The sequence below is a fragment of the Oncorhynchus nerka genome, unplaced genomic scaffold, assembly GCF_034236695.1.
Source record: "Oncorhynchus nerka isolate Pitt River unplaced genomic scaffold, Oner_Uvic_2.0 unplaced_scaffold_1099, whole genome shotgun sequence".
Taxonomy (NCBI): domain Eukaryota; kingdom Metazoa; phylum Chordata; class Actinopteri; order Salmoniformes; family Salmonidae; genus Oncorhynchus; species Oncorhynchus nerka.
In genome coordinates this window covers 101,696-123,548 of record NW_027040218.1, presented here as the reverse complement: position 1 = coordinate 123,548, position 21,853 = coordinate 101,696, and the positions used below count along the sequence as shown (strand labels likewise).

At 50.6% G+C, this 21,853-nt stretch overlaps 1 protein-coding gene across 1 annotated transcript in view; it reads right to left on the bottom strand.

Moving 5' to 3' along the window:
* The window catches only part of LOC135570111 (intermembrane lipid transfer protein VPS13B-like), a gene marked incomplete at its 3' end in the record, with an annotated part of 88,329 nt that overhangs the window by 64,032 nt on the left and 2,444 nt on the right, over positions 1 to 21,853 (bottom strand). The window contains exons 5-9 of the mRNA XM_065016181.1: positions 19,606 to 19,720; positions 12,029 to 12,173; positions 9,761 to 9,829; positions 7,580 to 7,931; positions 6,659 to 6,776 (exon numbers count right to left, since the gene is read on the bottom strand). Of these exons, the coding sequence (XP_064872253.1) occupies positions 6,659 to 6,776; positions 7,580 to 7,931; positions 9,761 to 9,829; positions 12,029 to 12,173; positions 19,606 to 19,720 (799 nt within the window). The remainder of the gene's footprint in view (positions 1 to 6,658; positions 6,777 to 7,579; positions 7,932 to 9,760; positions 9,830 to 12,028; positions 12,174 to 19,605; positions 19,721 to 21,853) is intronic.

The following is a 21,853-nucleotide window of genomic DNA, read 5'->3' as shown; positions in this document are numbered from 1 at the left end:
GTCGATCACGAAGCCCACCGGGCTGTGTGTCTGTTAAAGGGAGAGCTGGCAGTGTCGATCACTCACCGGGGGCTGTGTGTCTGTTAAAGGGGAGAGCTGGCAGTGTCGATCACGAAGCCCACCGGGCTGTGTGTCTGTTAAAGGGAGAGCTGGCAGTGTCGATCACGCCCACCGGGCTGTGTGTCTGTTAAAGGGAGAGCTGGCAGTGTCGATCACGGCCCACCGGGCTGTGTGTCTGTTAAAGGGAGAGCTGGCAGTGTCGATCACGAAGAGCCCACCGGGGCTGTGTGTCTGTTAAAGGGGAGAGCTGGCAGTGTCTGTTAAAGGGGAGAGCTGGCAGTGTCGATCACTTTAAGCCCACCGGGCTGTGTGTCTGTTAAAGGGCTGTGTGTCTGTTAAAGAGAGCTGGCAGTGTCGATCACGGCCCACCGGGCTGTGTGTCTGTTAAAGGGAGAGCTGGCAGTGTCGATCACGAAGCCCACCGGGCTGTGTGTCTGTTAAAGGGGAGAGCTGGCAGTGTCGATCACGAAGCCCACCGGGCTGTGTGTCTGTTAAAGGGAGAGCTGGCAGTGTCGATCACGAAGCCCACCGGGCTGTGTGTCTGTTAAAGGGGAGAGCTGGCAGTGTCGATCACGAAGCCCACCGGGGCTGTGTGTCTGTTAAAGGAGAGCTGGCAGTGTCGTGTGTGTCTGTTAAAGGGAGAGCTGGCAGTGTCGATCACGGCAGTGTCGAAGCCCACCGGGCTGTGTGTCTGTTAAAGGGGAGAGCTGGCAGTGTCGATCACGAAGCCCACCGGGCTGTGTGTCTGTTAAAGGGGAGAGCTGGCAGTGTCGATCACAAGCCCACCGGGCTGTGTGTCTGTTAAAGGGGAGAGCTGGCAGTGTCGATCACGAAGCCCACCGGGCTGTGTGTCTGTTAAAGGAGAGCTGGCAGTGTCGAAAAGGGGCTGTGTGTCTGTTAAAGGGGAGAGCTGGCAGTGTCGATCACGAAGCCCACCGGGCTGTGTGTCTGTTAAAGGGAGAGCTGGCAGTGTCTGTTGTCTGTTAAAGGGGAGAGCTGGCAGTGTCATCACGACCCACCGGGCTGTGTGTCTGTTAAAGGGGAGAGCTGGCAGTGTCGATCACGAAGCCCACCGGGCTGTGTGTCTGTTAAAGGGGAGAGCTGGCAGTGTCGATCACGAAGCCCACCGGGCTGTGTGTCTGTTAAAGGGGAGAGCTGGCAGTGTCGATCAGTGTGTGTCTGTTAAAGGGGAGAGCTGGCAGTGTCGATCAGCCCACCGGGCTGTGTGTCTGTTAAAGGGGAGAGCTGGCAGTGTCGATCACGAAGCCCACCGGGCTGTGTGTCTGTTAAAGGGGAGAGCTGGAGAGCTGTGCTGTTAAAGGGGAGAGCTGTGTCGATCACACCGGGCTGTGTGTCTGTTAAAGGGGAGAGCTGGCAGTGTCGATCACGCCCACCGGGCTGTGTGTCTGTTAAAGGGAGAGCTGGCAGTGTCGATCCGAAGCCCACCGGGCTGTGTGTCTGGCAGTAAAGGGCCCAGCTGTGTGTCTGTTAAAGGGGAGAGCTGGCAGTGTCACACGGCCCACCGGGCTGTGTGTCTGTTAAAGGGGAGAGCTGGCAGTGTCGATCACGAAGCCCACCGGGCTGTGTGTCTGTTAAAGGAGAGCTGGCAGTGTCGATCACGAAGCCCACCGGGCTGTGTGTCTGTTAAAGGGGAGAGCTGGCAGTGTCGATCACGGCCCACCGGGCTGTGTGTCTGTTAAAGGGAGCTGGCAGTGTCTGGCAGGGCTGTCGAAAGGAGAGCTCAGTGTCGACCCACCGGGCTGTGTGTCTGTTAAAGGGGAGAGCTGGCAGTGTCGATCACGAACCCCACTGGCGGGCTGTGTGTCTGTTAAAGGGGAGAGCTGGCAGTGTCGATCACGAAGCCCACCGGGCTGTGTGTCTGTTAAAGGGGAGAGCTGGCAGTGTCGATCACGATCCACGCCCCACCGGGCTGTGTGTCTGTTAAAGGGGAGAGCTGGCAGTGTCGATGTGTGTGTCTGTTAAAGGGAGAGCTGACAGTGTCGATCCACCGGGCTGTGTGTCTGTTAAAGGGGAGAGCTGGCAGTGTCGATCACGAAGCCCACCGGGCTGTGTGTCTGTTAAAGGGGAGAGCTGGCAGTGTCGATCACGAAGCCCACCGGGCTGTGTGTCTGTTAAAGGGGAGAGCTGAAGTGTCGAAAGGGGAGAGCTCACGAACCCCACCGGGATTCAAGGAAGGAAAAGAGATTCATGGAGATGTTTTGTAGCTGGTAAAACCTGGTTAAATAACAGTCACTCAACTTTCAAGAAAAATAGTAAATAAATGTTTGTTTGGTTTTTTAAGAAAAAGGGAGTTGTTGATTCGTCTCTCTGTGTTTAAACTCTGATGATAGATGGTCAGTCTGGAGTAACCCTCGGGAACACAGAGATGGTCAGTCTGGTTTAACCCTCGGGAACACAGAGATGGTCAGTCTGGTTTAACCCTCGGGAACACAGAGATGGTCAGTCTGGTTTAACCTCGTCACAGAGATGGTCAGTCTGGTTTAACCCTCGGGAACACAGAGATGGTCAGTCTGGTTTAACCCTCGGGAACACAGAGATGGTCAGTCTGGTTTAACCCTCGGGAACACAGAGATGGTCAGTCTGGTTTAACCCTCGGGAACACAGAGATGGTCAGTCTGGTTTAACCCTCGGGAACACAGAGATGGTCAGTCTGGTTTAACCCTCGGGACCAGAGATGGTCAGTCTGGTTTAACGAACACAGTCTGGTTTAACCCTCGATGAGATGGTCAGTCTGGTTTAACCCTCAGGGAACACAGAGATGGCAGGCAGGACACACCAGACATACAGGCAACACAGAGATGGTCAGTCTGACAGACACAACAGACATACAGGCAGAACACAGACAGACAGACAGGCAGACAGACAGACAGACAGGCAGGCAGACAGACAGACACACAGACAGACATACAGGCAGAGAGACAGACAGACAGGGAGACAGAGAGACAGACAGACAGACAGACAGGCAGGCAGACAGACAGACACACAGACAGACATACAGGCAGAGAGACAGACAGACAGGGAGACAGAGAGACAGACAGACAGACAGACAGACAGACAGGCAGGCAGACAGACAGACAGACAGACAGACAGACAGGCAGAGAGACAGACAGACATACAGACAGAGAGACAGACAGACAGACAGGCAGGCAGACAGACACACAGACAGACATACAGGCAGAGAGACAGACAGACAGGGAGACAGACAGACATGCAGCCAGACAGACATGCAGCCAGACAGACAGACAGACAGTCAGCCAGCCAGACAAACAGCCATGCAGACAGACAGAGAGACAGACAGACAGACAGAGAGACAGACAGACATGCAGCCAGACAAACAGACATGCAGCCAGACAAACAGCCATGCAGACAGACAGACAGACAGACAGACAGACAGACATACAGACAGCCATGCAGACAGACAAACAGCCATGCAGACAGACAGACATACAGACAGACAGGCAGGCAGACAGGCAGGCAGACTGAGGACTCAAGTGGACTCCTAGTCTCTCCCCAGAGCCACATACCCGGTCTGCTACTGGGCTTCATTTAATCCGATACTGGGCTCCGAAAGGGCCATACTAGGGCTCCGATCATTCCGATACTACAGGGCTCCGATACTACAGGGCTCCGACACTACAGGGCTCCGACACTACAGGGCTCCGACACTACAGGGCTCCGATACTACAGGGCTCCAATACTACAGGGCTCCGATACTACAGGGCTCCGATACTACAGGGCTCCGATACTACAGGGCTCCAATACTACAGGGCTCCAATACTACAGGGCTCCGATACTACAGGGCTCCGATACTACAGGGCTCCAATACTACAGGGCTCCGATACTACAGGGCTCCGATACCGATAGGGCTCCGATACTACAGGGCTCCGATACTACAGGGCTCCGGCACTACAGGGCTCCAATACTACAGGGCTCCGATACTACAGGGCTCCGACACTACAGGGCTCCAATACTACAGGGCTCCAATACTACAGGGCTCCAATACTACATGGCTCCGATACTACAGGGCTCCAATATTGTGGCTCCAAGCTGCATGGCAGGATTTTCCATTAGTGACACGCAGGCAGGGGAAGGATTGGTTTGGAGACTGGAGAGGGAGATCCCCGACCAAACCAACACCATCCACAATGAGGTCTATCTGGTCTGGGTCCAGTTCAATGACACTCATTACTCACAGTTATGGGTCTTCCCCTTTCTCTCTCTCTCTCCCTCCCTCCATCCATCCCTCTCTCTCTCTCTCCATCCTCCCCTCCTTCTCTCTCCATCCATCCCTCTCTCTCTCCATCCTCCCCTCCTTCACTCTCCATCCATCCCTCTCTCTCTCCATCCTCCCCTCCCTCTCTCTCCATCCTTCCCTCCATCTCCCCTCCCTCCCTCCCTCCCCTCTCTCTCTCTCCTCCCTCCCTCCTCCCCCTCCCTCTCCCCCTCCCTCTCCCCCTCCCTCTCTCCCCCTCCCTCTCTCCCCCTCCCTCCCTCTCTCCCCCTCCTCTCTCCCCCTCCCTCTCTCCCCTCCTCTCTCTCTCCCCCCCCCCCCTCTCCCCCTCCCTCCCCCTCTCCCCCTCCCTCCCTCTCTCTCTCCCTCTCTCTCCCTCCCTCCCTCTCCCCCTCCCTCCTCCCCTCCCATGTGTTTATGTCTCTCCCCATGTGACACAGCAACAGTTACAGAAACATCAACAACACGTGGGTGGTTGCCAGGGAGACACAAAATAAAAACATGTTGATGTTACCAGGCTTCATTTAAAATAATCATTATTATTATCACACACACAGACGCACGAGCACCCCCCCACCCCCACAGAATATCTCTCTCTCATATAGAGAACATTACAGGCAGGCAGACAATTCCTCCCTCCCTCTCTCTCTCTCCTCCCTCCCTCCTCTCTCTCCTCCCTCCTCCCCCTCCCTCCCTCCCTCTCCCCCTCCCTCTCTCCCCTCCCTCCCTCTCTCTCCTCCCTCCCTCTCTCTCTCCTCCATCCCTCCCTCTCTCTCCTCCTCCCTCCCTCTCTCTCCTCCCTCCCTCCCTCCCTCCTCAACACCCTCCCTCCTCTCCTCCCTCCCTCCCTCTCTCTCTCTCCTCCCTCCTCTCCCTCTCTCTCTCCTCCCTCCCTCTCTTATCCCTCCTCTCCTCCCTCCCTCCCTCCCTCCCTCCTCTCTCCCCCCCTCCCTCCCCTCCCTCCCTCCCCTCCCCTCCCTCCTCCCCCCTCCCTCCCTCCCTCCCCCCTCCCCTCTCCCCCTCCCTCCCTCCCTCCCCCCTCCCTCCCCCTCCTCCCTCCCTCTCTCTCCCTCCCTCCCTCTCTCTCCTCCCTCCCTCCCTCCCTCTCTCTCTCCTCCCTCCCTCCCTCTCTCTCCTCCCTCCCTCCCTCCCTCTCTCCCTCCCTCCCTCTCCTCTCTCTCTCCTCCCTCCTCTCTCTCTCTCCCTCCCTCCCTCCCTCTCCCCCTCCCTCTCTCCCCCTCCCCCTCCCTCTCTCCCCCCTCCCTCTCCCCTCCCTCCCTCTCTCCCTCCCTCCCTCCCTCTCCTCTCTCCCCTCCCTCTCCCCCCCTCCCCCCCTCCCCAGTGACCCATTGATGTGGTTTCCACACAGTCATGACACAAGCCAGATCACTACAGATCTCTTTTGTCAACAAAATGTGTTTGTTTCAGAATATTCCCCTTCATTCACAGCTTTCCCTCACATGGCAGTGTAGAGGGTTATGTCCCAAAATAGCACCCTATTCCCTGTCCACTGTGGATCCTACGGGCCAAAAGTAGTGCACTTTGTAGTGCATAAGGTGCCATGTGAGACTCATCACCACTTGGGCTGATCTGGGGCCTGTTGTATTAACAGTCGAGTGTTACCGAGGAGACCTGCAACGTGTCACTCAGAAGAACGTTCCGTCATCGTTGCCACGGGAACCTGACAGACCACAATGTGGCGCTCTCACCCCTCCTCCCCCCGACAACACACCCCTCCTCCCCCGACACTCACCCCCTCCTCCCCCGACACTCACCCCTCCTCCCCCGACACTCACCCCTCCTCCCCCGACACTCACCCCTCCTCCCCCGACCTCCCCCTCCTCCCCACGACACTCACCCCTCTCCCATCTGACTCTCACCCCTCCTCCCCACGACACTCACCCTCCTCCCCACGACACTCACCCGTCTGTCTCTGCCCATGCCTCACCCCGTCTCCCCCATCAGGAGAAAGACTGCTCCCTGGTCTCGTCTCATGGAGACGTTACGGAGCGTGACTTGACGTATGAGACCAGACTCATTTAGAGGGACACTTTAAAATGAATTGTGGTCAGCTGGCTGTGTGTGGTGGAGAGAGGAGAGGAGAGAGGGAGGAGGAGAGAGGGAGGAGGAAAGGAGAGAGGGAGGAGAGGAGAGGAGAGAGGGAGGAGGAGAGGAGAGGAGAGAGGGAGGAGGAGAGAGGGAGGAGAGGAGAGAGGGAGGAGGAGAGGAGAGAGGGAGGAGGAGAGGAAGGAGGAGAGTAGAGAGGGAGGAGGAAAGGAGAGGAGCGAGGGAGGAGAGGAGAGAGGGAGGAGGAGAGGAAGGAGGAGAGTAGTAGAATAGACTCACTGGTAGATGTCCTTGCGCAGCACGGTTCTGGTCAGAGGGTTATCTGCCTGAGGGGCCACGCTGACAGATCCTATCTTCAGTACCAGAGTGTCCTCTCTCTCTCTCCTCAGCTGGGGTTCTGGGAGACACAACACACAGTGGGTATCAGACCCAGACAGATCCTATACACTTCAGTACCATGACATGCATTAACCCTCATGTAGGTTTTAACTCCAAACCTGTTCCTGAGGAGCCCCCCTGAGGAGATAACCTACAGGAGGGTCACTCTCCAGGAACAGGGTTGGAGTTATAACCTACAGGAGGGTCTCTCTCCAGGAACAGGGTTGGAGTTATAACCTTACAGGAGGGTCTCTCTCCAGGAACAGGGTTGGAGTTATAACCTACAGGAGGGTCTCTCTCCAGGAACAGGGTTGGAGTTATAACCTTACAGGAGGGTCTCTCTCCAGGAACAGGTTTGGAGTTATAACCTACAGGAGGGTCTGTCCCTGTCTGTCCTGAACAGTCTTACCTGTGTGTCTGTCCTGTCCGTCCAGTCTTACCTGTGTGTCTGTCCTGTCTGTCCAGTCTTACCTGTGTGTCTGTCCTGTCCGTCCAGTCTTACCTGTGTGTCTGTCCTGTCTGTCCAGTCTGTCCTGTCTGTCCAGTCCGTCCAGTCTTACCTGTGTGTCTGTCCTGTCCGTCCAGTCTTACCTGTGTGTCTGTCCTGTCCGTCCAGTCTTACCTGTGTGTCTGTCCTGTCTGTCCTGTGTGTCCAGTCTGTCCTGTCCGTCCAGTCTTACCTGTGTGTCTGTCCTGTCTGTCCTGTGTGTCCAGTCTTACCTGTGTGTCTGTCCTGTCCGTCCAGTCTTACCTGTGTGTCTGTCCTGTCCGTCCAGTCTTACCTGTGTGTCTGTCCTGTCTGTCCTGTCCGTCCAGTCTTACCTGTGTGTCTGTCCTGTCCGTCCGGGTTCCAGGGACAAAACACCCTGATCACTGATGTGTTGACATATATCAGAGGCAGGCTGCGCGACGTCAGGGCGTGACTTCTCATCGGCTGGCCCGCCGTCTTGCCGAGGTCCCGGTATCGTCGTGGCAGCGAGGCGTGGAACACCCCGGCTACGGTGGCCAGTAAGGGACAGGAGAGGACAAGGTCAAAAGGTTGGGCGGTCAACAGGATCTCTCTCAGGTAGTGGGGAGACCCGTCAGCCGGGCCCTCCGTCAGCTGCTGGGCCCCACGAGGATCTGCTCGTTCCAGCCGCGTGGTCAACTTGTGGCGGACGTTTCTGGTGACCGCCTGGGGCAAGGTAATATTTATATAAATACATTATATTACTACTACTAGTAGTAGTAATAATAATGAATACATAATAATACTAATGAATACATAATACTACTAATGAATAAATACTACTACTAATGAATACATAATACTAATGAATACATAATACTAATGAATACATAATAATACTAATGAATATATAATAATACTAATGAATAAATACTACTACTAATGAATACATAATAATACTAATGAATACATAATAATACTAATGAATATATACTACTACTAATGAATACATAATAATACTAATGAATACATAATAATACTAATGAATACATAATAATACTAATGAATAAATACTACTACTAATGAATACATAATAATACTAATGAATAAATAATAATACTAATAATACTAATGAATACATAATAATACTAATGAATACATAATAATACTAATGAATATATAATAATACTAATGAATACATAATAATACTAATGAATAAATACTACTACTAATGAATACATAATAATACTAATGAATAAATACTACTACTAATGAATACATAATAATACTAATGAATAAATAATACTACTAATGAATAAATACTACTACTAATGAATAAATGAATACATAATAATACTAATGAATACATAATAATACTAATGAATAAATACTACTACTAATGAATACATAATAATACTAATGAATAAATACTACTACTAATGAATACATAATAATACTAATGAAATAAATCATACTACTAATGAATACATAATAATACTAATGAATACATAATAATACTAATGAATACATAATAATAATGAATGAAATACTACTATAATAATACTAATACTAATGAAATAAATCATACTACTAATGAATACATAATAATACTAATGAATACATAATAATACTAATGAAATAAATCATACTACTAATGAATACATAATAATACTAATGAATACATAATAATACCAATGTATACATAATCATACTCATAGTAATACTAACAATGAATATATAACGATAACAATAATAATAATATTATAATAATACTAATGAATACATAATACTACTAATGAATACATAATAATACTAATAACACTAATAATAATGAATATATAATAATACATTATAATAATTAATATATAATAATATGAATATATAATAATAACACATAATAATAATACTAATGAATAAAATAATAATAAAATATATATAAATAATAATAATATATAATAATAATAATATAATAATAATAATAATAATAATAATAATATATAATAATAATGAATATATAAATAATAATAATATAATAATAATAATAATAATAATAATAATGAATATATAATAATAATATGAATAAATAATAATAATAATATATATCTAATAATATAAACAATAATAATAATAATAAATAATAATAATAATATATAATAATATAATAATAATAATAAATAATAATAATATATAATAATATAATAATAATAATATAATAATATAATAATAATATATAATAATATAATAATAATAATAAATAATAATAATATAACCCCCTGGACTAATGGAGAATCTCCATAATAATATAATAATAATATATAATAATATAATAATAATAATAATAATAATAATAATATATAATAATATAATAATAATAATAATAATATATATCTAATAATAATAATAATAATAATAAATAATAATAATAATAATAATATATAATAATATAATAATAATAATAATATATAATAATATAATAATAATAATAAATAATAATAATATATAATAATAATAATAATAATATAAACAACAACAATAATAACTATTGTAATAATAACCTGGGTGTATGTGATGGACAGGAATCCGTGCTGCTGGTGGGAGGAAACCTCCAGGACCTTGGCTGCTGTCTGATTGGTGGGGAGGTGGAGGAGGCGGAGACAACAGGTTCACAGTGGAACACCACATAAACACTAACTGAGACACATTAAACCAACTCCTGGACTACAATGGAGAATCTCCAGTCAAAGACCAGAGCTTTAAGATAACACTTCCTATGAACAGTCTCCTGATACACCAATACCACACTCATAAAGCCCCCTACTGGTCTAATGTAGTGCACCCAGGCCTGTACTGTGTGTGACTGATCCCAGACCTGTACTGTATGTGACTGATCCCAGACCTGTACTGTATGTGACTGATCCCAGACCTGTACTGTATGTGACTTATCCCAGACCTGTACTGTATGTGACTGATCCCAGACCTGTACTGTATGTGACTGATCCCAGACCTGTACTGTATGTGACTGATCCCAGACCTGTACTGTATGTGACTGATCCCAGACCTGTACTGTATGTGACTGATCCCAGACCTGTACTGTATGTGACTGATCCCAGACCTGTACTGTATGTGACTGATCCCAGACCTGTACTGTATGTGACTGATCCCACCTGGCCTGTAATCCCAGACCTGTACTGTGACTGATCCCAGACCTGTACTGTATGTGACTGATCCCAGACCTGTACTGTATGTGACTGATCCCAGACCTGTACTGTATGTGACTGATCCCAGACCTGTACTGTATGTGACTGATCCCAGACCTGTACTGTATGTGACTGTCCCAGGCCTGTGATCTGACCTGTACTGTATGACTGATCCCAGACCTGTACTGTATGTGACTGATTCCAGACCTGTACTGTATGTGACTGATCCCAGACCTGTACTGTATGTGACTGATCCCAGACCTGTACTGTATGTGACTGATCCCAGACCTGTACTGTATGTGATTGTATCTAACAGACCTGTACTGTATGTGACTGATCCCAGGCCTGTACTGTATGTGACTGAACCCATGCCTGTACTGTATGTGACTGATCCCAGACCTGTACTGTATGTGACTGATCCCAGACCTGTACTGTATGTGACTAATCCCAGACCTGTACTGTATGTGACTGATCCCAGACCTGTACTGTATGTGACTGATCCCAGACCTGTACTGTATGTGACTGATCCCAGACCTGTACTGTATGTGATTGTATCTAACAGCAGTTAGCCACGCTGAAGCTAACAATGCATCCATATATCTGTCTGGTCTCTAAATTAAACTAGAGGATACCAGGCGTCTTCTGGAGGGCCGTACCTCTTAACAACAAGGAAGTAAATTCAAAGTTAAATAATATCTCTGATTTACAAGCAGCATCTATCTACTGTTAACAATCTTAACGTTTGATTTACACAAATTCATTACAGACGAAAATATTTCAATTTTACAATACAAGTGAAAGAAAATGACGTTAAATTACGAGGAGAGGCGATTGATAAAGAGATAAGAGATTTTCCCAGGAAAAAGTAGAGAAGGAAAAGTAGAGCTCTTTTCCACATCAATCACACGAGTTTGGGCTTTCATCAACCTTGGACGATAAAGATGGTTCATCACTGAACGCACAGAGAACAAGTTGAATACCTCATGGGTCATTGTGTAGGCCTTCGTACTTATCGTATGAACAACAGGTTGAATTTAAAACCCATCTATGGAGGAGAGATTTGACCTCTAACCCTCAGGACCAGGATGTAACTTGGAGTTATTACTCCCTGTGCAGGTGATGATTCCCATCGCCCCCCAAAAGCCAAATCTGAGGTCGATTTAGTCCACTTGAAAGTCCTGATTGTAGCGACTAGGTACGGGTGAACAGGAACGTTTAGACAGAGTTCAGTCTGAGTGACGTTCCCATATCATAACCTGATTGGCTTCTGGGGATGGCACTGCATGATGGGAGTTAAACGGGCTAGTTGGGTAAAAAGCCCACTGTGACCAAGGTTGATGAGAACTCAGACAGCTGATGAGAACTCAGACAGCTGAAGAGGAAACACTCTGTGTTCTTAGAACTCAGACAGCTGAAGAGGAAACACTCTGTGTTCCTAGAACTCAGACAGCTGAAGAGGAAACACTCTGTGTTCCTAGAACTCAGACAGCTGAAGAGGAAACACTCTGTGTTCTTAGAACTTAGACAGCGGAAGAGGAAACACTGTGTTCTTAGAACGCAGAGAGCTGAAGAGGAAACACTCTGTGTTCTTAGAACTCAGACAGCGGAAGAGGAACCGGTTCTTACAGGCGGAAGGAAGCCAGAGAGGTGGCTGAAGGAGTCCTGTTTGCTGACGGGTCGGACCAACACCGTACGTCTGTTCAGCTTATCAGTACAAGACAGGACAACCCCTCCACAGCGGCCCACTGCAAGACCAGACCCCTCCTCTGGACTGGAGGGGGGGGGAGAGGAGGGGGACAAGAGAGAGAAAGGAGGAGGGAGGGGACAGAAGTCAAGAAATACAAATCAATAAGACTGGATTAAGAAGAGATGTGATGATTAGATTTTTTTTTCTACAAAACAAAACAAAATAAGAGAAGAACCGAACAAATGAAATTAGTTTTCTGTTCTTTAGCTTGAAGCATCAGGATCATTGAGGGATGGCCTTATGCTGACACACTTCCTGCCGGGCCGGCTGACGCACTTCCTGCCGGGCAGGTAACACAACACCGAGATAGAAACGTGTTCAACAGATATGATATATCTGTCATGTATAATAAGGGATCGTCATCGTGGACAACTTTAACTTCTTCGAGATAGGGGGCGCTCTTTTAATTTTTGGATAAAAAACGTTCCTGTTTTAAACAAGATATTTTGTCACGAAAAGATGCTCGACTATGCATGTAATTGACAGCTTTGGAACGAAAAAACTCTTGACGTTTCCAAAACTGCAAAGATATTATCTGTGAGTGCCCCAGAACTAATGCTACAGGCGAAACCAAGATGAAGTTTCATACAGGAAATGCCCCAGATTCTGAAGGCGCTGTGTTCCAATGTCTCCTTATATGGCTGTGAATGCGCCAGGAATGAGCCTGCCCTTTGTGTCGTTTCTCCAAGGTGTCTGCAGCATTGTGACGTGTTTGTAGGCATATCATTGGAAGATTGACCATAAGAGACTACATTTACCAGGTGTCCGCCCGGTGTCCTGTGTCGAAATTATTGCGTAATCTGTAGGTCCATGCGCCGTTCCATTTCTTCAGAAGAGAAAGTCAACTGCCACGAAGGATTTTATCGTCGATAGATATGTGAAAAACACCTTGAGGATTGATTCTAAACATCGGTTTGCCATGTTTCTGTCGATATTATGGAGTTCATTTGGAAAAAAGTTTGCGTTTTAATGACTTAATATTTTTATAAATTTTTTTTTTTTTAAAATGTACCCAAACGTGATGAACAAAACGGAGCGATTTGTCAACACAAATAATATTTTTTGTACAAACGGAACATTTGCTATCTAACTGAGAGTCTCCTCATTGAAAACATCCAAAGTTCTTCAAAGGTAAATGATTTTATTTGAATGCTTTTCTGGTTTTTGTGAAAATGTTGCCTGCTGAATGCTAACGCTAAATGCTACGCTAAATGCTACGCTAGCTATCAATACTGTTACACAAATGCTTGTTTTGCAATGGTTGAGAAGCATATTTTGAAAATCTGAGATTAACAGTGTTGTTAACAAAAGGCTAAGCTTGAGAGCAAATAGATTAAATTTCATTTCATTTGCGATTTTCATGAATAGTTAACGTTGCGTTATGGTAATGAGCTTGAGGCTGTAGTCACGATACGGGATCCGGGATGGCTCGACGCAAGAAGTTAATCAGTACATTTCTGTCTGAAACATTAGGAACGTGTCGCCCCTTCCCGAACACAGCCCCGTTGTTGATGTGTATATTTAGTCAGAGACCCTCTGGGCAGCAGGCGTCAGCACAAAGCCATCTCTCCAACCACTGTGACATCATCATCCCGGGACAGGAGGACTGGGAGCCCCGTGTCACAGAAACACTGATTCCATTAGATTAGAGTCACGGAATCACAGTTTCAACCTGATTCCATTAGATTAGAGTCACGGAATCACAGTTTCAACCTGATTCCATTAGATTAGAGTCACGGAATCACAGTTTCAACCTGATTCCATTAGATTAGAGTCACGGAATCACAGTTTCAACCTGATTCCATTAGATTATTAATCACAGTTTCAACCTGATTCCATTAGATTATTACAGCAGATCAGAGCAACTGGAGAATGGGGGGGGAGGGTGGGGACACCCAATGGGGGGGGGCCCACAACACCAACCTCTTACTGTCATCATATCTCTTCATAGACAGACAACTGGTAACCTCATTATGGGCCTTCTGTCATGATGTTGTTTAAACTGTGTGTCTCTGTGTTCCACCCCCCCATCGTTTCTCCAGTGGTCAGAGTAGAGATGTCATTGGCCTAGCTAGGTTAAGAGAAGGGCAGATATATCTGGGCAGGGGGGGTCGGGGCGGTCAACGGGAGCAGAGCGGCATGCTGCTCTAGACGAAGGCCTCACCACAGACGTGTCCTTGGCCTGTAGGACGACTCCTTCACGACATACCCAGCAGCCCTCACCAGGCCTGGAACACATAGCATCACACTGTACCTAATATAATGACCCAGCAACCCTCACCAGGCCCAGCAGCCCTCACCAGGCCTGGAACACATAGCATCACACTGTACCTAATATAACGACCCAGCAGCCCTCACCAGGCCCAGCAGCCCTCACACTGGCCTAATATACATAGCATCACACCCAGCAGCCTCACCATAACACATAGCATCACACTGTACCAGGCCCAGCAGCCCTCACCAGGCCTGGAACACATAGCATCACACTGTACCTAATATAACGACCCAGCAGCCCTCACCAGGCCTGGAACACATAGCATCACACTGTACCTAATATAACGACCCAGCAGCCCTCACCAGGCCTGGAACACATAGCATCACACTGTACCTAATATAACGACACTGACCCAGCAGCCCTCACCAGGCCTGGAACACATAGCATCACACTGTACCTAATATAACGACCCAGCAGCCCTCACCAGGCCTGGAACACATAGCATCACACTGTACCTAATATAAGCAGCCCTCACCAGGCCTGGAACACATAGCATCAACACATAGCATCACACTGTACCTAATATAATGACCCAGCAGCCCTCACCAGGCCCAGCAGCTCTCACCAGGCCTGGAACACATAGCATCACACTGTACCTAATATAACGACCCAGCAGCCCTCACCAGGCCCAGCAGACCTCACCAGGCCTGGAACACATAGCATCACACTGTACCTAATATAATGACCCAGCAGCCCTCACCAGGCCCAGCAGCCTCACCAGGCCTGGAACACATAGCATCACACTGTACCTAATATAACCCAGACCCTCACCAGGCAGCAGCCCTCACCAGGCCTGGAACACATAGCATCACACTGTACCTAATATAACCCCCAGCAGCCTCCCCCCACCAGGCCTGGAACACATAGCATCACACTGTACCTAATATAATGACCCAGCAGCCCTCACCCCAGCAGCCCTCACCAGGCCTGGAACACATAGCATCACACTGTACCTAATATAACCCTGACCCAGCAGCCCTCACCAGGCCTGGAACACATAGCATCACACTGTACCCCTACCTTTAAAGCCCTGACCCCTACCTTTAAATCCTGACCCCTGGCAGCCCCTGACCCCTGGAACACAGGCCCAGCAGCCCCCCTACCTCAATTAGACATTGATCCATCAGGCCTGGAGGCCTGGATAACACATAGCATCACACTGTACCTAATATAACGACCCCAGCAGCCCATCAGAACAGGCCCAGCAGCCCCTCATCAGGCCTGGAACACATAGCATCACACTGTACCTAATATAACGACCCAGCAGCCCTCACCCTGACCCCTACCTTTAAACCCTGACACCTACCTTTAAACACACTAACCCCACCTTTAAACCCTGACCCCTGGCTTTAAACCCTGACCCCCTACCTTTAAACCCTGACCTATACCTTTAAACTGACCCCTGGCTTTAAACCCTGACCCCTACCTTTAAACCCTCACCCCTGGCTTTAAACCCTGACCCCTAACTTTAAACCCTGACCCTACCTTTAAACCCTGACCCAGATCAGGATAACCTTTAAACCCTGACCCCAAGAGGATGACATTTAAACACCTGACCCAGAAACCAAGCCTTAAACCCTGACCCCAAGAGGCGACCTTTAAACCCTGACCCCTACCATTAAACACACTGACCCTACCAAGAGGATGAGATTTAAACCCTGACCCTGGCTTTAAACCCTGACCCCTGGAGCGCTTTAAACCCTCAGACCCCTACATTTAAACCCTGACCCCTACCCCTGACCCTGGCTTTAAACCAAGACCCTGACCCCTACCTTTAAACCCTGACCCCTACCTTTAAACTGGAGCTTTAAACCCTGACCCCTGGCTTTAAACCCTGACCCCTACCAAACCCTGACCCCTTTTAAACCCTGACCCCTGCTTTAAACCCTGACCCCTGCCTTTAAACCCTGAACCCTACCTTTAAACCCTGACCCCTACCTTTAAACCCTGACCCCTGCCTTTAAACCCTGACCCCTACCTTTAAACCCTGACCCCTGGCTTTAAACCCTGACCCCTACCTTTAAACACTGACAACGACAAATTAGACATTGATCCATTCAGACGGAGCGCCAGAAACCAAGAGGATGACATCAGATCAGGATAACACAGAGTATCACACTGGAGCGCCAGAAACCAAGAGGATGACATCAGATCAGGATAACACAGAGTATCACACTGGAGCGCCAGAAACCAAGAGGACGACATCAGAACAGGATAACACAGAGTATCACACTGGAGCGCCAGAAACCAAGAGGACGACATCAGATCAGGATAACACATAGTATCACACTGGAGCGCCAGAAACCAAGAGGACGACATCAGAACAGGATAACACAGAGTATCACACTGGAGCGCCAGAAACCAAGAGGACGACATCAGAACAGGATAACACATAGTATCACACTGGAGCGCCAGAAACCAAGAGGACGACATCAGAACAGGATAACAGCTGTACATGATGATACATAAATCTCTGCAGGACCACCTGAGGATTAGAAACAAGATGAACTGAAGACGACACCAAGAAGCCGACACCCTACCTCCATCTCACCCCATCATAACCTCCACTCCCATGTCTCCTCTCCTCTCCTCTCCCTCCCTCCTCCCCTCCTCTCCCCCCTCTCCCCTCCTCTCCTCTCTCCTTTCCCTCTCCTCTCCTCTCCTCTCCTCCCCCTCCTTTCTCCCTCCCTCTCTCCTCCCTCCCCTCCTCTCCTCTCCTCCTCTCCTCTCCTCTCCTCTCCTCTCCCCTCCCCTCCTCCTCCTCTCCTCTCCTCTCCTCTCCTCTCCTCTCCTCTCCTCCTCTCCTCTCCCCAGCCCCCTCCTCCCCTCTCCCTCTCCTCTCCCCTCTCTCTCCCCTCCTCTCCCCCATCCCCCAGCCCCTCTCTCAGCCCAACCCCAGCCCCCTCTCTCATAGCCCCAACCCCAGCCCCCTCCCCCTCATAGCTCCATCCCCAACCCCTCTCTCCAACCCCAGCCCCTCTCTCATAGCCCTAACCCCAGCCCCCCAGCTCTCATAGCTCCATAGCCCCAGCCCCAGCCCCTCTCTCATAGCCCCATCTCCAGCCCCTCTCTCATAGCTCCAACCCCAGCCCCTCTCATAGCTCCAACCCCAGCCCCCTCTCTCATAGCTCCATCCCCAGCCCCTCTCTCATAGCCCCATCCCCAGCCCCCTCTCTCATAGCTCCATCCCCAGCCCCCCTCTCTCATAGCTCCAACCCCAACCCCCTCTCTCATAGCTCCCAACCCCAGCCCCCTCTCTCATAGCTCCAACCCCAGCCCCCTCTCTCATAGCCCATCTCTCTCATAGCTCCATCCCCAACCCCCTCTCTCATAGCTCCATCCCCAGCCCCCTCTCTCATAGCTCCATCCCCAGCCCTCTCTCTCATAGCTCCAACCCCCTCTCTCATAGCTCCAACCCCAGCCCCCTCTCTCATAGCTCCATATAGCTCCAACCCCAACCCCTCTCTCATAGCTCCCCAACCCCCCTCATAGCCCCCTCTCAACCCCAGCCCCCTCTCTCATAGCTCCATACTCTCTCTCATAGCTCCATCCCCAAGCCCCATCCCCAGCCCCTCTCTCATAGCTCCCAGCCCCAGCCCCCCCAACCCCCTCTCTCATAGCTCCCATCCCCAGCCCCCTCTCTCATAGCCCCAACCCCAGCCCCATAGCCCCAACCCCAGCCCCCTCTCTCATAGCTCCATCCTCTCTCATAGCCCCCCCAGCCCCTCTCTCATAGCTCCCATCCCCAGCCCCCTCTCTCATAGCCCCATCCCCAGCCCCCCCAGCCCCTCTCATAGCCCCATCCCCAGCCCCTCTCTCATAGCCCCAACCCCAGCCCCCTCTCTCTCATAGCCCCATCCCCAGCCCCCTCTAGCTCCATACTCCCAGCCCCAGCCCCAACCCCAGCTCTAGCTCCATAGCCCCAGCCCCCTCTCTCATAGCCCCCCCAGCCCCCTCTCATAGCTCCATCCCCAGCCCCCCCCTCTCTCATAGCCCCAACCCCAGCCCCCTCTCATAGCTCCATCCCCAGCTCCCTCTCTCATAGCTCCATCCCCAGCCCCTCTCTCATAGCTCCCAACCCCAACCCCCTCTCATCTCTCATAGCCCAACCCCATCCCCATCCCCAGCCCCTCTCTCTCATAGCCCCAACCCCAGCCCCCTCTCTCATAGCCCCATCCCCCCCCTCTCTCATAGCCCCATCCCCAGCCCCTCTCTCATAGCCCCCCCTCTCTCATAGCCCCAGCCCCTCTCTCATAGCCCCATAGCCCCCCAGCCCCCTCTCTCATAGCTCCATCCCCAGCCCCCTCTCATAGCCCCAACCCCAGCCCCTCTCTCTCATAGCCCATCCCCCAACCCCCCCTCTCTCATAGCCCCATCCCCAGCCCCCTCTCTCATAGCCCCAACCCCAGCCCCTCTCTCATAGCTCCATCCCCAGCCCCCTCTCTCATAGCCCCATCCCCAGCCCCTCTCTCTCTCTCCATCCCTCTCATAGCTCCATCCCCAGCCCCTCTCTCATAGCCCCATCCCCAGCCCCTCTCTCATAGCCCCATCCCAGCCCTCATAGCTCCCCAGCCCCCTCTCTCAGCCCCACCCCAGCCCCCTCTCTCATAGCCCCAACCCCAGCCCCCTCCTCATAGCCCATAGCCCCAACCCCCCCTCTCATAGCTCCCCAGCCCCCCCTCATAGCCCCAACCCCAGCCCCTCTCTCATAGCTCCATCCCCAGCCCCCTCCATAGCCCCATCCCCCTCTCTCATAGCTCCATCCCCAACCCCCTCTCTCATAGCTCCATCCCCAGCCCCCTCTCTCATAGCTCCATCCCCAGCCCCCTCTCTCAAGCTCCAATCCCCAACCCCCTCTCTCATAGCTCCAACCCCAACCCCCTCTCTCATATCTCCATCCCCAGCCCCCTGAGACATGAACACAGAGACAGGAACACAGAGACAGGAACACAGAGACAGGAACACAGAGGAACACAGAGACAGGAACACAGAGGAACACAGAGGAACAGGTACACAGAGGAACAGGAACACAGAGGAACAGGAACACAGAGACAGGAACACAGAGGAACACAGAGACAGGAACACAGAGGAACACAGAGCCAGGAACACAGAGGAACAGGAACACAGAGCCAGGACTGATCCAGTCTGTCCTGTCAGGATCCAGGAGACATCTGGGTGTACCTGGTCTGGTACTGGTCCATGTTGAAGCTGCCCACTTTACATTTGATCTTGGTGTAAACATCCTGAACATCTACTGACGCACTGAGATCCTCAGCCTCACTGATCACACAGATCTCTGGAGAGAGAGAGAGGGGGGGAGAGAGAGGAAGGAGAGGGAGGGAGGGAGGGGGAGGAAGAACAGAGACAGGAGGGAGAGAGGAGAGGAGGAGGAACAGAGGGGGGGGGAGAGGGAGGGAGGGACCTGGTCTGGAGGAGGGGAGGGGAAACATCCTGGAGAGAGAGAGAGAGGGAGAGAGAGAGGGGGGAGGGAGGGAGGGGGAGGAGAGAGAGAGAGAGGGGGGAGGGAGGGGAGGGAGGGGAGGGAGAGGGGAGAGGGGGAGGGGGGGAGGGAGGGGGGAGAGAGAGAGAGAAGGAGAGAGAGGGGGGGAGGGAGGGGGAGAGAGAGGAGAGAGAGAGGGAGGGAGGGGAGAGGGGGAGGAGAGGAGAGAGAGAGGGAGAGAGGGAGAGGGAGGGGGAGAGAGGGGAGGGAGGGAGGAGAAGAGAGAGAGAGAGGGGGGAGAGGGAGGGGGAGGGGAGGGGGAGGGGAGGAGAGAGAGAGAGAGAGGGGAGAGAGAGAGGGGGAGGGAGGGGGAGGGGGGGAGGGGAGGGAGGGAGGGAGGAGGGAGAGAGAGAGGAGAGAAGGAGAGAGGGAGGGGAGGGGGAGGAGAGGGAGAGGGAGGGGGAGGAGGAGAGAGAGAGAGGAGAGGGAGAGAGGAGGGGGAGAGGGAGGGGAGAGAGGAGAGAGAGGGGAGAGAGGGGGAGAGGGAGAGAGAGGGAGGGGAGAGAGAGGGGAGAGAGGGGAGGGAGGGAGGGGGAGAGGGGAGAGAGGGAGGGAGAGGAGGAGGAATGGGGGAGAGAGACATGGAGAGAGGGAGGGGGAGAGAGACAAGGAGAGAGAGAGGGGGGAGAGAGACAGGGAGGGGGGATAGAGAGAGAAGGAGAGAGAGAGAGAAAGAGAGCGGGGGGAGAGAGGGAGAGAACATTAGTGGGATACATTTCATGTGTGTTGCCTGACATGCTATGTGTGTTTGTGATTAGTGTATTTCTCTGGGCGCGGCCCGAACCCTATCCAGACCCTGGTCAAACACACGTTAATGAAGAGCCTGAATCAACTGTAGACCTCTTAGTGGACGAAGGCTGATCTCCATATGGATTCCTGCTGTCCTGTTACCAAGACAGAGGAGACAGAGAGAGAGAGAGAGAGAGAGAGAGAGAGAGAGAGAGAGAGAGAGAGAGAGAGACAGAGAGAAATAGAGAGTGACAGAGGGAGACAAAGACATAGAGAGCGAGAGAGCGAGAGAGACAGAGAGAGAGAGAGCAGAATATATTTGTGAGAGAAAGAGAGAGAGAGAGAGACAGAGAGAGCGATAGAGAGAGAGAGAGAGAATGAGAGAGAAGGAGAGAGACAGAGAGAGAGACAATGAGAGAGAGAGAGAGAGAGAGAGAAAATATTTGTGTGAGAGAGAGAGCAGAATATATTTGTGAGAGAGAGAGAGAGACAGACAGAGAGAGCGAGAGAGAGAGAGAGAGAGAGAGAGAGAGAGAGAGAGAGAGAGAGAGACAGAGACAGAGAGAGACAGAGACAGAGAGAGAGAGAGAGAGAGAGAGAGAGAGAGAGAGAGAGAGAGAGAGCCAGCCACTATCGGTAAGTGGTGTGTTGTCAAACATTGCAGTGAAAACGCCCCGTTGTGAAGCGCCCAGGTTCCAATGCTCAGTCAGGAGGCTTCCTGTTTAGGAGGTATCCTTCCGGGTGCCGCACTCCTGGACCCTGTCCTGATGAGAGGGTGTGTGTGTGTGTGTTGTCTGTGTGTGTGTGTGTGTGTGTGTGTGTGTGTGTGTGTGTGTGTGTGTTAAGTCCTAGAGGAGGGGAGGGGGCTCCTAGAGGGGAGGGGGCTCCTAGAGGAGGGGAGGGGGCTCCTAGAGGAGGGGAGGAGGCTCCTAGAGGAGGGGAGGAGGCTCCTAGAGGAGGGGAGGAGGCTGCTAGAGGAGGGGAGAAGGCTCCTAGAGGAGGAACAGGGGCTCCTAGAGGAGGGGGGTGGGCTCCTAGAGGAGGGGAGGGGGCTCCTAGAGAATCATCCCTTCACTATTGCTCTCCCCCCTTTCTCCCTCCTGAATGACACCCATATTACAGGAATACTGAATGACACCCATATTACGGGAAGACTGAAGGACACCCAGATTACAGGAAGACTGAATGACACCCAGATTA